Source organism: Hippocampus zosterae, chromosome 17 (assembly GCF_025434085.1).
Source record: "Hippocampus zosterae strain Florida chromosome 17, ASM2543408v3, whole genome shotgun sequence".
Lineage (NCBI taxonomy): Eukaryota > Metazoa > Chordata > Actinopteri > Syngnathiformes > Syngnathidae > Hippocampus > Hippocampus zosterae.
The window spans coordinates 5175502-5189783 of NC_067467.1; the positions used below are offsets into that span (position 1 = coordinate 5175502).

The window sequence follows — 14282 nt, forward strand, 5'->3', positions numbered from 1 at the left end:
AGATGGCGGTGCCACCACAAGGCTGCGGAGCAAGACGCTTGATCACATTATATCACATATAGAAAGATACACAACTGACAAAAAAAAGTTCGGGATAATTGGCTTTCAGGTGAAATTTATGGAAAATGTTTCGAATGCTCTGACGAGACACTCGGGGGGTCTCTCACCTCTTTTAAACGTGCCTGGAGTTGAGTGGCATCCATCATCCGGTTTCTGCAATGGAGCGGTCATGCATTTAGTGGCCAGAGTCGACGGCACGAATCTCCAGACAAGCTCAATGCTGCCATCTAACGGTCCAATGAGGGTATACATTAGCCCAAGCACTTTGTGACAAAACTACGCCAGCCTTAATAATATAGGTATATATTTATTTATACATACATAATTCATTTATATCGGTTAATTGTACAAAAAAAGATGAAAACAATAAAAAATAAAAGGAAACGATTTACAGTAATTTCATGAACGACAGTCATTGTCAATTTTTAAATATCGCTCAGATTTCAATGAAAACGGCGTCCTGTTTTGGGGCACCCGGGTGGCTGGGTTCACCTCTTGCATTCTAACTCCAGTGTTTGTGTGTTTTCAAATGCAAGGGGAACCAACCGTGTGTTTGTTTTGCGATGATGTTGACACAAGCTTTCCTACCGTTATGCTCAACAGTGAGCCGTCGACAAACGGGCCAATTGACTAGCCAAGCGTTAGCATTGACGCACAAGCCAACATCGTTCTCTGCACTTTCTGACCGGAACATTCAAAGCTAGCGTTGCCAGACGGTTCTGTGAGCTGCTCTATGCTTTCCAAAGTGAGCGTTGACACATGCGCCAACAAACTACCGCCGTTAAGTCAAGAGTTAGCCTTGACTTTCCCCAGTGTGGGACGAATAAAGGATATCTTATCTTGACACATGGGCCAGCAAGCTCTTTTGTGGTTTTCTCACAGTAAATCCATTCTTAGCATTGACACAAGGTCTGGCGAGCTGCTCTTACTTTCCTACAAAGTTGACATAGGCCAGCGGATTCTTTCTCGCCTCACTTTCGGGTAAAATTCAGAGTTAATGTGAACACATTGGCCAGAAGTCTCCTTGCATTTTCAGAGTCAGTGTTGACATTTGGACCAGCAGCATTGACACGTGGGCCAGAAGACTTCATCGCACGTTCCTTCCTTTATTTTTCAGAGTTAGCGTTGACACACGGGTCAGTGGGCTGATTCAAGCTTTTCAGAGTTAGCATTGACACTTTGGTCCGCAAGCTCCTTAAGGCGTTTCTCTCGTATTGACACATGGGCCAGGAAAATCAATCCCGCTTTCCTTTCTCGGGGGTACACGGCTGCCATTTTGACACGTTCCCTAATCCCCCCTAGTGTAGAGCCCCACTCGAACAAAACGGCGGGATTACACGGGGCTCATCCTGATTTGCATTATCCCCACAAAAATTAGGAGAATCTTGACTCAAGCTTGTTTCGCCTCCTTCAATCCATTTTGGGGACATTTAGGACGCTTTAACATTCCACATTTCAGTCACGTCTGGGGAATTTGGTGTAGGGTAATTGCAGAAAAGAGGGCGACATATAGAAATAAAGGAGGATTATTCCGAAGTGACACATCATGCCTGAAGAGCCGTTTCACTTCAGGGAAATATGAGAAGTAATATCTGAGAGATCGAGCGAGAAAAAAAATCCTACTTACAATTGCACCTGGCCTGGAGATTTACGACGATGATAAAAATACAAAATCTCAGAGGAGACAATGAACACAACGCAACACGAAGCAGGTGCAATCGGAGCCACGCCAAAAGAAAAGAAACAAGGCAAAGGGAGGGCAGTAAAATATAGAAGGAGGGGCAAAATAAATGCAGGTAGTCGGAGGTTTCAATACTTCATGGGCCCATCAAAAACCACAACCGGTCTGGACCCCAGGAGTCCACGAAGGAGTATTAGGGCCACACTAAATGGAGGAAAACAAACAAAAATAGTATAAATCAAAGTTTCATAGGGAAAAACTGCCAATTTCACAAATTTTCTTTTTTTTTGCATCAATAAAGTTAAGGGAAATCATTTTTTCAGAAGAATGCTGGTATATTAAGAGAGAAAAGAGATGAAATTGTCTTAATTATACAAGAAAAAAATGGAATGATATAATGTGAAGCTGGATATTAATATTATGGGCATGGGTCGTAATTTCTAATCTAATTTGTGGAATTATGTTAGACCAAAAGTTACGTGACAGTTGTCATACTGACATTTTTAATTTTTTGGAAAAAAAATAATATTCCAAATAAAACATTGTCACATTACCTGTAAAGATTTCTTTAGTGCCTTCCTAATTTTACATTGAATAAAGTCATAAAGTGAGAATAAATTTGTAGTATTTGTAGTAAAATTTGTAGTATTTGTAGTAAAATATGACCAATGTTTATCTTTTCAGAGTGACCCTAGTACTCTTTCGTGCAAGTCAGTGAAATCAGAGCAAAACGTGATGGTTGGCTTTTTCTTCCTGTTGATCTTGCAGAGTAATATTTCTTTCTTTTTTTTAATCCAGTCATCATCTTCTTTTCATAGTGTTTCTTTCGATTATGTCATCTGTCAAGACTCCCACAGTCCTCACTTATGTACTGTACATCCGGGTTCAAAAATAAAAAGAAAAATAGGTGTCACATGCAACATTTGGCATTTTCTTCAGTCCCCCAAATGTGTGCTGCTTTTCGTTTTAGAAAAATAGTTTTTCTTTTTCTTCACCCACCCCCACCCACCCGCCACTCGCCAATGACGCACATCGAGACAACATAGACAGGGGAGGGGCACCAAGCTCAGTGTGTGAATCCAGTGAGTGGGGCACATAGTTAGTACAAACCTCATTATGTTCTTCTTTGTAAACAGTCTGGATGTTTTTTTCCAATAGGTGCAAAAAGCAGATAGCTTGCTGTTTTTTTAAATCTTCTTTTCAATACTTTTTTTTTGCTGCTGTTCACTGGCTGTGTCACTTTTTGAGAAGGGGGCGGGGGCATACCCAGACGCTGACTCTGGAGTTTTTCCAACAGTGCAGGATGTGAGATGATAAGCTGTGCTTTCTTTCGCCATCCACAGCAAGAATGTTTTTAAATGCTCGTTGCATTGCTTCACACATCCCCCCCCCCCCCCGTCCCCACCATATTACATTCAAGAAAAACGAACTTCAACCACATGGCAGACGCTGCATGTTATGTATTGAAAGTTCTTCCTGGGTCCGTATTGAGTGATCCAATCAGAAAAGTGCTTTCTGATGGTAACTTATGATTGGATGTTGACGAAAAAAAATGGAGGTGTCCTGAGGTCAATGGGTTTGTTGTTACAGCTTTCTCCATTTGTTTTATACTAAACCTAACATTTATCCATTCATCCTTTTTTTTATATGCTTATCCGCTGGAGCCGATCCCAGCTGACTTTAGGGTGACAAGTGGGGTATGCCCCGGACTGCTCGCCAGTCAATCGCTGGGGGACACATTGAGAACAAGAGTAGGCCAATTCCATTTTTTGGGGCTCATTTTACATGAGAGTGATTCGAAGTTTGAGGAGGCTTTGTATCTTGGGATAACGTCTGGAAAAACTGGTGGTTATCCTGTTTGACTTAATACCGGACACCCGTCAAATTGTAAGTACGGTAATTCACTTACCAACGAACATGCAGATGCATCGGTATGTAAGATGAAATAATTTTTCTGAGACTTGTTTCAATCTTGGGACCTCACCTTTTGGGAAGTGGAGCCTGGATTCACAGGCATAGCCAACTTCGAAAAGGGAGTTGGCACCAGTTGCACGGATGGATGGGGAAAGGTACAGAGTATAATAATGGAATTCACCCTATATGTCAAAATTGGAGCTAAATCTTGAGAAGATAGACGACACGTTTTGTCAATTCCTTTCTGCACTTAAAAAAAAAATGAAAATAGAAATTCTGTGAGGTTACTGTAGTTGTCAGTAGCTCAGGTAGACAAACAAGCATTCACACGAGGGCTGAACAACTCATCAAATTCAAATTGACATGGCGACTGTAGTGGATTGAAAATTTGAAATCGCAAAGGTTGCAATTTGCAAGGCAAAACATGCTTCATTTCGGTTGGGGAAACAGTTTTGGTGCTTCTAAGCGCACTCCACATCTTAACATGTTGTTGTTTCATGAATCATAAAAAGCTTGGAGAGGGATAAAGCCTCAGATTGGTTGACGTCATTGTTCTAAATCTCATTTATGACCATAAGTTTATGCGACGCACTTGTCAGAATTTTTTGGGGAGCTGTCATGGTGAATGCTTAAAGGACTCAAAGAGTCAAACGTGTTTCGTGAGTTAACAACAAATTGAAGTTGATCAACTGCTTTTGGTATTAAGTCAAGGTTTGCTTTCATTTTAGCATACCGTAAGCCTATTCTGTGAAACCAAAACATTTATTATCATAAATTTGATATTGTTTATCCTCATACAGATTCATTTGTTGCTCATTTTTGTTAAAAATAAAATCTTGGTAAGAGAACCATGAAAAAAGTATCGCATATTAAATTGCAATCGCAATATTTAATTTTTTTTTTAAATCCAGATTCGATTATTTGTCAAAACCGTTCAGCCCTAATTCACACTCACATTCACACCTATGGACACTTTAGAGTCTTCAATAAACTTGTTTTCAGAATATGGGAGAAAAGCCCGACGCAAACTCCAAACAGGAAGACCGGAGAGGAGATCCAAACCCCGTACCCCGGAACTGTTTGAGGTGAACGTGCTAAACATCAGCACAAAACATGAATGTGTGGAGTGTGCGTTACCCTGCACTGTTTGGTCTCTCTGCAGCTTATAAAGTGGAGGGGACGCCAGCAAGAATGTACTGATTGACCAAGGGAGGGGTGGGGTCCTGGGAGAGAAGCTTGAATAGGAGGGACTCCGGGTCACACGGAGGGAGGGGGGGGGAGCAGACCGATGTCGATGTCCTTTGCATCATAGCACGACGCAGCAACGGCAAAACCTCTGGCGGCTGCCCCCCACCGAAGGCGGAGGAGTCACGGGGGCAAAGTACGCGTGCACTTTGATGTTAGGCAGGTGGGTCTACGAATGCACAGAAATGAAAGAGAAATAAATGATGCGGAATGCTGCGTTTTTGTACATTGAATGGATGCTTTCTGTTCATTTCCGTCAATCATTAATTATATATTTACTATTTACTTCATTTTGTGACCGCCCACGTATCCAATGTTGCTTTCTTCATATTCAAGTGTGCCCTTCAGGTGTCTGTTTCCATCTTTATTGGTCAACATGTTTCATTGCGCTTGACTTTAATTAGCCGTTCTTGTTATTTTGCCATTTCACACAAATGATTTTATTGAGACTTCCGACGAACTAAACCCGCCTTGCCGTTCGGGGACACCACCTGTGACCTGTCGTTTAGAACGAGCTCAAAATTCCTTGCCGTCATTTGCATCCACTTGAGAACCTCGATACTGTCGGCAAAAGCCACTCACCCTTAGCCTCTTGATGCCGGCTCGGGTGATCTGCTGGCAGTCGTAGAGCTCGATGCGATCCAGACTGTGGCAGCTCTTCAAGTGCTCCAGCGAGGCGTCGGTGATAAGCGGGCAGTTGTCCAGCTCGATCACCTCCAGTCGGTCATGGGCGCACGGCCCGCTGCCCAGGTGGCGAATGCCGTCGTCGGTGATGAGCTCGCAGTGAGACAGACTCTGCGGGTGGCGGGAGGGGTGAAGAACTCGGGTGACTGCAGCGCGCGGCTGTGAGTCAGCAAAACGACGCGAGCGCAACACTCACCAGAACTTGCAGCCGAGGGCAGTAGATAGAAAGCTGGATGAGCGTTCCATCCGTAATCTGAGCGAAAAGAAAAATCAGAAGCACAGACTGATGACTAAGGCACGTGACATCAGCGAATCTGCATGTGAACAGCAGCTTTTGCACAGTGTGTGGTTTTTTTTCTGTTTCACTGTTCTTAAGTTGTTCAATTAATGCATGAAAATGCATGGTGATTATGGCAACCCCCCCCCCAAAAAAAAAAATACCACAACGATGAACCATGATAAAGCTATATACTTACCTGTACACATTCTTCTAAATCCATCTTCTCAAGCTCGTGACAATTCTATAAAGACATTCAATAGATCGTAGTGCCATTTACTTCTAATTTGTCTTCCTGCATCTAAAAATAGGCCAATCAATCAATACAAAGTGATCATTTGCATCTAATAATGCACTTAAACTCACCCTTGCTAGCGTCGTGAAGCCCACGTCTGTAAGTTGGGAGCAGCGGGCCACTTCTAAGATTCTTAAACAAAAAACAAAACAAAAAAAAAGGCAAAGGGGGTATTGAGATTTAAAATAATATCAACTCATAATTAATCAATGTCACATAATCTGATTTGAAGGCGTATTTGAGCGTTACCTGAGGCGAGGGCAGTTCTGTCCGAGCGCGTGCAAGATGGCGTCCGTGATGTTGGCGCATCCTGACACGCACAGCGACTGAAGACGATGGCAGCCTCGACAAATAGTGATGAGGCCATCATCTGTGATCTGCTACTCGTGGGTGCAGGAAGTATAGTTTAATATAGGAGGAAAAAAAAATCTATTAATAATTTAAGATAAATATAGCCCCATAGTCTCATCCCAAAACGATTTCAAACACAGCAGCCTTATTCGGCTTTCATACTGACTGCACTTACTGAGCATGTCTGCAAGTTGAGCGTGACCAACTCGGGACAGTTCGCCCCAATATGCTTCAGTGCCTCATCTTCTAGCTAAAAGGGGGGTGGGGGGGAAATAAGTATATTTCACAGAATCACAAGTGGAAATCAACCTAAAACAGGGTAAAAATCCAAGCGCACCTGCGTGCAGCCTTTTAAGAAAAGACCCTTGAGTCCCGGACTGGACCGAACCAGAGCCTGGATGCCATCCTTGGTGATCTGATCACACCAGGAAATATTGAGCTGCTCCAGCAGTGGGCAGCCCTCGCTGGGGGGTGGGGGAATAAGTGACATAAAAAGAGAAAGAAAGCCATTTTGTAAAGCCGGGTCTTTGTTTGCACTCGTAAAACCAATCTGATAAACTGATCAGAAGCACAAGTGCTCTGAAACCCGACTTGAACAACTACTGGGCCTGCTGTTCATAGACCATATAACAAACTATCCGGATCCAATCCGGATTCGGGTGTGGCTGTGTGTACAAGGCCTTAGGAACTGCAATATTCCTTTGTACAAGCAATGTACTACTTGTAGTACACACCTGAGGGCTTTGAGCGACAAGTTGGTGATTGAGGTACAGGAAGCGAGGTCCAGGTGCTTCAGCTTTGGGCAGAACTTGCTCAGGCTGTTACATGTGCTGCAAAGAAGAGGACAACAATGTTTTGCCATATAAACATCAATCAGCAAACGTCCTTTGTTGACCCCCAATGGAACCGATGAAAAATTGTGGTCCTCGCCAACATTTAAGTTGCGCATCCCTGGTTTATTCATTCATTCATCTTCTGTACCGCTTGATCCTCACTAGGGTCATGGGGGTGCTGGAGCCTATCCCAGCCGTCTTCGGGCAGTAGGCGGGGGACACCCTGAATCGGTTGCCAGCCAATCGCAAGGCACACTTAGACGAACAACCATCCATGCTCACACTCACGCCTAGGGACAATTTAGAGTGTTCAATCAGCCTGCCACGCATGTTTTTGGAATGTGGGAGGAAACCGGAGCACCCGGAGAAAACCCACGCAGGCCCGGGGAGAACATGCAAACTCCACACAGGGAGGCCGGAGCTGGAATCGAACCCGGTACCTCTGCACTATGAAGCTGACGTGCTAACCACTGGACTACCAGGCCGCCTCCCTGGTTTATAATAAAAAGAATTACCGTAAGGGGAAACGTCAATTACTTTTTTTTTGGTGGGGGGGCTATTAGTGGCAGTACACGGTCCCTATCCCGAGCTCCTGTATGTAGGCGATACCTGTCAGTGATCTTGGTACAGCCGTTCAAACTGAGCAGCTCGATGTTCCTGCAGTTCTGTGAGAAAGTCCTACGAAAATACACACAAACATGCGCACACACGCGCACACACAACAAAAGCTCATATGGGACACAAAGGCAGCAGAATTTCAATTCACCTCTCTCCTCTTCTAGGCTGGCTTCTCACCTCAGGGCGCTGTCGCCCACACCGAGGCACCCCCGTAGGCTCAGCTTCCGCAGGAACCCCCCACATCGCTTAGAGATGTTCTCCACCACTCTGCCCTGCAAAACAAATGAATCAAAATAACACGCGTTCACACACAAAGCGTCTTCTCATTCACCTCCATAATCAGCGCACGTGCGGCCACGTGCCAAATAAACCAAAGCCCACCTCGATGTCCCGCTGAAAGTCAAAGAGGTCGATCCGCTGCCAGTTGCTTCCATCCAGAGCCAGAACATTCCAGGACTGAGGGCATACGCGGACGGTTGTCATTGAACACAAATCTAAAAGGGAGAATTACGATCGCGCGCGCACTCACTCACCCGTGAGACCTGAGCACAGCGACACAGCGTCACCACATCCAGGAAGGAGAAGATTCTACAAGATAGGCAAGGACAGTTAGGTCCCCGACAGGATCACATCGGTTGTACGTTTCTCTGCTCGGGAAAAACACAAGACCTATCTATCAAGTGTATTGCAATGAAATGCTTTATTCGGGGGCGGCCCGGTAGTCCAGTGGTTAGCACGTCGGCTTCACAGTGCAGAGGTACCGGGTTCGATTCCAGCTCCGGCCTCCCTGTGTGGAGTCTGCGTGGGTTTTCCCCGGGTGCTCCGGTTTCCTCCCACGTTCCAAAAACATGCGTGGCAGGCTGATTGAACACTCTAAATTGTCCCGAGGTGTGAGTGTGAGCGTGACAGCGGATGGTTGTTTGTCTTTGTGTGCCCTGTGGTTGGCTGGCAACCGATTCAGGGTGTCGCCCGCCTACTGCCCGGAGACAGCTGGGATAGGCTCCAGCACCCCCCGCGACCCTCGTGAGGATCAAGCGGTACGGAAGATGAATGAATGAATGCTTTATTCGGAGCAGTGTTTGCAAGTGGAGCAAGTGGGTGGGTATGAGGTGGGCAAGCGGTGACAGAAGGTTCAGCGTGAAGCGATGAGTCCTTGTGGTGCGGAACAAGAAAACAATCGTAACATTATATGTTTATGTTGTTACTATCAGTGCATATTGTTTCGGTATTAAAAAGACCGCCGGGTCCCTGAGAACCACAATGGATCCCAATGGGCCTCCTCCAGATATTTACGATACCAGAGAAACGAACTAACTAAATGAATAAATAAAGAGCCACACTTTTTGCTGTTAATTTTAATCACGTACACGTTAGTTAGCCGCTCGTACTTTTCATTGGCGATGTGGATCAAATTGGCACAACAAATCAGGTTTTTTTTTCTTCCTCCACCTACTGAAGGTCACATTGCAGCCGAACAACTTCACGGACCGCTAACGTCACAATAGGACGCTGTGAGCCAGTGAAGAGTGTAATAGTTTGCAGGCATTGAAGCACGTATGGGCGAGCGAGACCGAGGCTTGAGTTACGGACTTCATTTTGCTAAGAGGCTTATCCGTTTTTTTTTCTCCCCCCCCCACCCCCTCGAGTCTGAAAACAATTTGAATGTTGTATAACCTAAAGGCGTCGAGTTTTAATGAAGCATCCAGGGAGCGGTTGAGGATAAGGAGAAATCTGCATCCTGCTGTTTGGTTGATGTCATCGCCACAGGGCATTTATGCGTTCTGTGTTTGCTTTTGTTCAAGGACGGAGAAAGCCAATTGTGTCTTTTGAGTATGACATCCAGATCTTTCTGGTCTCTCGTGAGTTCAAGGGGACACATGAAGGAAAATTAATTGCTTGCATACAAATCGTGAAGTGTCTGAAGTGCCATCAAGTTTAAAATGAGTCCTTTTTTTAATTCCTTCACATTCTGGGCTCGTAGTAGCCACACGCCTTGTCGCAAACCAAACACCACCCACGGTTGCCGAGGTAATGAAAAGGCCCACAGTAGGCGGGCAGGATGCGCAGAGGCTCATTTGCATGAGACAGGACCGCCCCCTCAAAACACACTTACAGTAGTTCAGCAAGGATATAGAAGGGTGTAAAGCGTGCTGTGATTTTTGATCATTGGGGTATTTTGAGTTATTTTTCTACTTGTGACTTGCAACTGGCAAGCAACCCTTTCAGGGTTTACCCCGCCTGTACCTGGGAGAGGCTCCAGCGTACATATGACCCTTGTGAGGATAAGCGCATATAAATCAGGATGTATTGTATTGCATAATGAATGGGGTGTTTTGGCAAAAGTGTGTCACAAACATGTTAACATACATGAGTACAGTTTTAAAATTGTGAAGAATATGCATTCTGTCTGTGTTATCTGCTTCAAAATTAAAAAGAAAAAAAAAAACAACCAAACACGTCACTCACCGCAGCAACAGCTCTTTGGGTAGCTTCTTATTGATGACAGCCTCGTCGCTGTTTGTGAACATCTGCAAGGTGCGCCAAACAGTTAACGTCAACAAGAGACTGCGAAAATTCACTGAAGAGTAAATGACGATACTGTACAGCTACAATGTCACAAAGAGGAACAAGAGCGGTGAACAGGTGATAAAAGAAGCAAAAAAGAAGAAAAAAAGATCAGGAAAGCACTTTGGATGGTTGATAACCTGTTATCCTTTAAATGCACTTTTTAACGCTCATGATATTTCTTAGAGCATTGAATCGGTGTCAGGGTTGTCTTAAAGCTAAAGTGTCTCAATCTGGTGTATTTGTTGTTATTGATTTTCTTTTAATGGGGAAAAAAGAGGACATATGTGTGGTCAGAAGTCTGCCCCTCTCATTCGGGATGGGTTTTCAATTTATGGGATGAATGGTTGAGTATACGCACCGACACTCAGGGTGATGAAGCGTGCATGGATGAGAGGCGAAACATCTTTAAAACACAACGGGCTACTTGCGATCAATGCTCTGATAATAAAATGACCTGGATGATTGCGAATATATAAAGGCATTGTTTAATCGTATCCTGTAGAAAAGTGTATTAAGACCCCAAAACAGTTGTCGGACTAAAGCGGAAACGAACTTTGTCAACAAAGCGAGGAAGCCCTATATTGCCTCTGTGAAATTACAGGATCCTACCCCTCGGACAGTAAAACAAACAAACAAACAAACAAACAAACTGCTGTGATGTGATGATATTTAATAAATACACATTTACGATCACACTGCTATTAATCTGGTTGTGTAAAAAGAGTGGTTGAAAATGCATGAGGGTCTAGGTCAGAGCCAGCCAATGTCCATTTTGAAAGGACACGTGTATAACAGGATACTGTACTGTATAGATACAAACTTACACAATACCAACTGCTTGGATATTTTTGGTATTTAGATTTAGGGCAAATTGACTCCGACAGCTCGGCTTGTGCTCCCTGGCCAAATAATCCACAACTCTTTCCACGGTTGACGTGCAGACATTGGCCCCCCTCTCCCCACCCGCTCCTTTGTAATCCAACATAAAATGAACCCGACGCTGCTTGAATGCGAGTGTTATGCTTTCTCTGGCAGGCCAACTGAGGTCACTAAATGAAGCGGACTAAAAAAGCCGCCAGGGCCGTAACCTCAAGCAAGCCATCAACACTTTGCTGTAGAACCTTATAAAGCAACACCACGAAGACATTAAACCGAACTTAAACTGATTTGGAAAATGTATGCTTAATGTTCATCTTGTGTGCCACGGTGGGAAAGTGTGACATAGCCCATTCAAGTTTGTATCACAACAGCAATAGCATTTGTCATGACAACAGAACACGGCCAGCCATCACATTCAAACTAAAGAAAATGCCAAACTAAAACCATTTGTGTGAACAGCAGTAGATTTAAAAGAGCATTTTAAGTTATAAACTATTGTTCAATTAGTGATTAGACATGTAATGTAAACAAGCACTGCGCTGTATACATTTCTATAAAAAACAGGTTAACAATTTCAATCAACAATAATAAATCCGCTATTTTTACAGGTGTTACAAAACTGCAATAGCTTTATGTTCAAATAAACAAGCACCGATTTTACCCTCAAGCCAGATTAATTTGTGAATAAATTGGGGCGACACGGTCGTTATTTCAGCGCGCACTTTTCGTGATAATGTTGTTTCTAAATGTTTGTTTCTAAATATGTAAAGGTTTGGAAACAGTGATCTGGTAAAACGGTAAGTACTGTATTGGATTGGGGAAAAAAGCACAAACCGGAAATCCGCTTTCTAAAACACACACAACTTCTTTTACTTTGAAGGAAGACAAGAACCTTTTTCTGTTATAGCCTGCTGTCTGTAGCTGGCTTGCTTTAGCCCGCAGCTGTTTTGTCCAGGCTGGAGGATAACGGCCTGCATCTGTTGCACGCATTGATTTATTCAAACAAATACACAATAAGAAAATAAATCCAACGCTCACTAGAGGGCTGAACGCAAGGCTGACGTTGCCGCAGTTTTAGGGAAAAGGTTTTTGTCCGAAAATCGACAACAAACACGTCTAACGCAAGTAGACAAGCAAGTTTACTTTTTCTACAACCGCAAGGGCTCTACTGACTTTACACAAACAGTGAGTGTGCTCTTTGTGGTTAAATAAATGCCATCGTTGATGAGGTACATGGCCTACGGTCGGCTGTCAATCTGGACTGGAGCTATTACACCAAACCCATGATCCTGCAGCACAAAACCCCTCTTAAAAGTCCAGTACATGTTACACACCCCAATACGAACTTAAATTGTGAACTAAAAACGGCTACGTCGATAGGAATTATGATTTTCCGGACAGCTGTTGATGTACATGTAGCTTGGCAGTGTTTTGTTTTGATGGCGCAAAGAGAAAGGAAATCCAGGGACCTTTAACGCACCACGCGACGACAACAACACAAGTCGACATTTATACCGCTTTGTATCCTCTTCGTCGATTTGACAAGTCAGCCAAGGCCTTGTTGTTGTTAGCACAAAGCACTGCAGCTAATCCCAAACGGTGCTTGAGCCGCGTCAATGTCGCCGTTGATTATTATTTTCGTCCACGAATGTAATCATGGTGGTCCGAAGCGAGGTCCTGTGACGTGATGCAACGGCGTGTCAAAGGTTTGACGGGGCCCAGGTGAACTCACCTCAAAGCGGCTCCGTGAGACGCCGTTCACCTCCTTCCCCATGTCGGACGCCGCCGCTTGCCGACTCGGTGGCTTCGGGTGCGGGCGCAGTCGGAATGCAGCAGACGGGGACGCTCTTCCTGCCGATTCCCATCCACGGCTATCATGCTACCGTCCTCCCCGGAGAGGGTAGCTGGCTTTTAGACGCCACGGACTGGGCCTACAAACACGAGATTCTTGCTCGGCATAAATAAAAATAAAGCGCTGTGTGCACGGGCAGTAGCCAGCATAGGCCCTTATTGGCTTTGGTTCGCCCTCCCTCTCTCCTTTTCTCACTCGCTCCCTCCCATCCACGCACACGACCGCCATACACACATATATCACGCATAACTACAAATAAAGGAATCTAAAGTGGATGTCCACACAGAATATTATTCATCAAATCGTATCATTGCTTTAATTACACGACATCAACCCATCAGTGCACGACTCAAATATTTAAAATGAGTGCCAAATCACCCTTTTCCACGATGACATACATTATCAAAGGCCGCATTTGTTTTCTACTGACACACACGTCGCATTCATGCTTGCTCACTTCATTATAATAAATGTATTTGCCACCAAGCGTTCTTTGGAACTTTTGTTATTGGCATGAGAAATGCCACTTCCTTGTTTGTATTAGGCCGCGCCCTATTCTGAGGAGAGAGCCAATCAGCATCAAATTTGTCAAACGCGTCCGTGGTCCTTTACAATGCTGATTTGTATTTTTTTTCAGGTAAATTCTTTTGACATCGTTTGCTTATTCAACTTATTCAACACGCTTTCTGAGTTTTATATTGTTTTCTACTATGCTTTCAAATTTGATTCCATAATTCATTAAAACGTCTATCCTGCAGAGTCGTCAGAAGATGACGTTCACTTCACATATACACAACAACAATAGCGCTCCATACAAGTTAAATCACTACATACAGGTTCCATAAATGTAAAATTAGGGCTATGGCATAGTTTTTCACGATCACAAACATTGACAGTGGAATTGATAGTTCTGATGTCTCATACATCCGAAATTACACACAATGCTTGCTGGATTGATTCCAACAGCTTTCTTTCCCACGATCGTTGTTTGGAAATTTTGTTATTGCCGGATTTATATATGAACT

General features: G+C 44.1%; 1 protein-coding gene across 2 annotated transcripts; it reads right to left on the bottom strand.

The window, feature by feature from the left end:
- Nucleotides 1–347: 347 nt before the first annotated feature.
- On the bottom strand, nt 348–14243 carry fbxl20 (F-box and leucine-rich repeat protein 20). Of its 2 annotated transcripts, XR_007959405.1 has the most exons (16): nt 13138–14243; nt 10425–10486; nt 8492–8546; nt 8340–8414; nt 8136–8230; nt 7950–8018; nt 7242–7337; nt 6845–6971; nt 6683–6757; nt 6406–6536; nt 6228–6288; nt 6061–6105; nt 5781–5837; nt 5483–5695; nt 4793–5069; nt 348–1945 (listed from the first exon to the last, which is right to left on the bottom strand). XR_007959405.1 is itself a non-coding variant. In XM_052048648.1 (15 exons), exons 1-15 carry the CDS (start codon nt 13177–13179, stop codon nt 4962–4964), a joined length of 1311 nt encoding a protein of 436 aa, XP_051904608.1. In that variant the 5' UTR covers nt 13180–14243; the 3' UTR covers nt 348–4961. The 2 variants fall into 2 exon arrangements, 1 of the variants encoding a protein (XP_051904608.1); XM_052048648.1 differs by having other exon boundaries at nt 348–5069.
- Nucleotides 14244–14282: the final 39 nt, after the last annotated feature.

Coding starts and splice junctions, on each gene's coding strand:
- fbxl20 (XM_052048648.1), bottom strand. CDS start 13,179: ATGGGGAAGGAGGTGAACGGCGTCTCACGGAGCCGCTTTGAG. Junction 8,547..10,424: donor CCCAAAGAGCTGTTGCTGCG/GTGAGTGACGTG, acceptor CCTATCTTGTAG/AATCTTCTCCTTCCTGGATG. Junction 6,289..6,405: donor CAGAACTGCCCTCGCCTCAG/GTAACGCTCAAA, acceptor TTTTTGTTTAAG/AATCTTAGAAGTGGCCCGCT.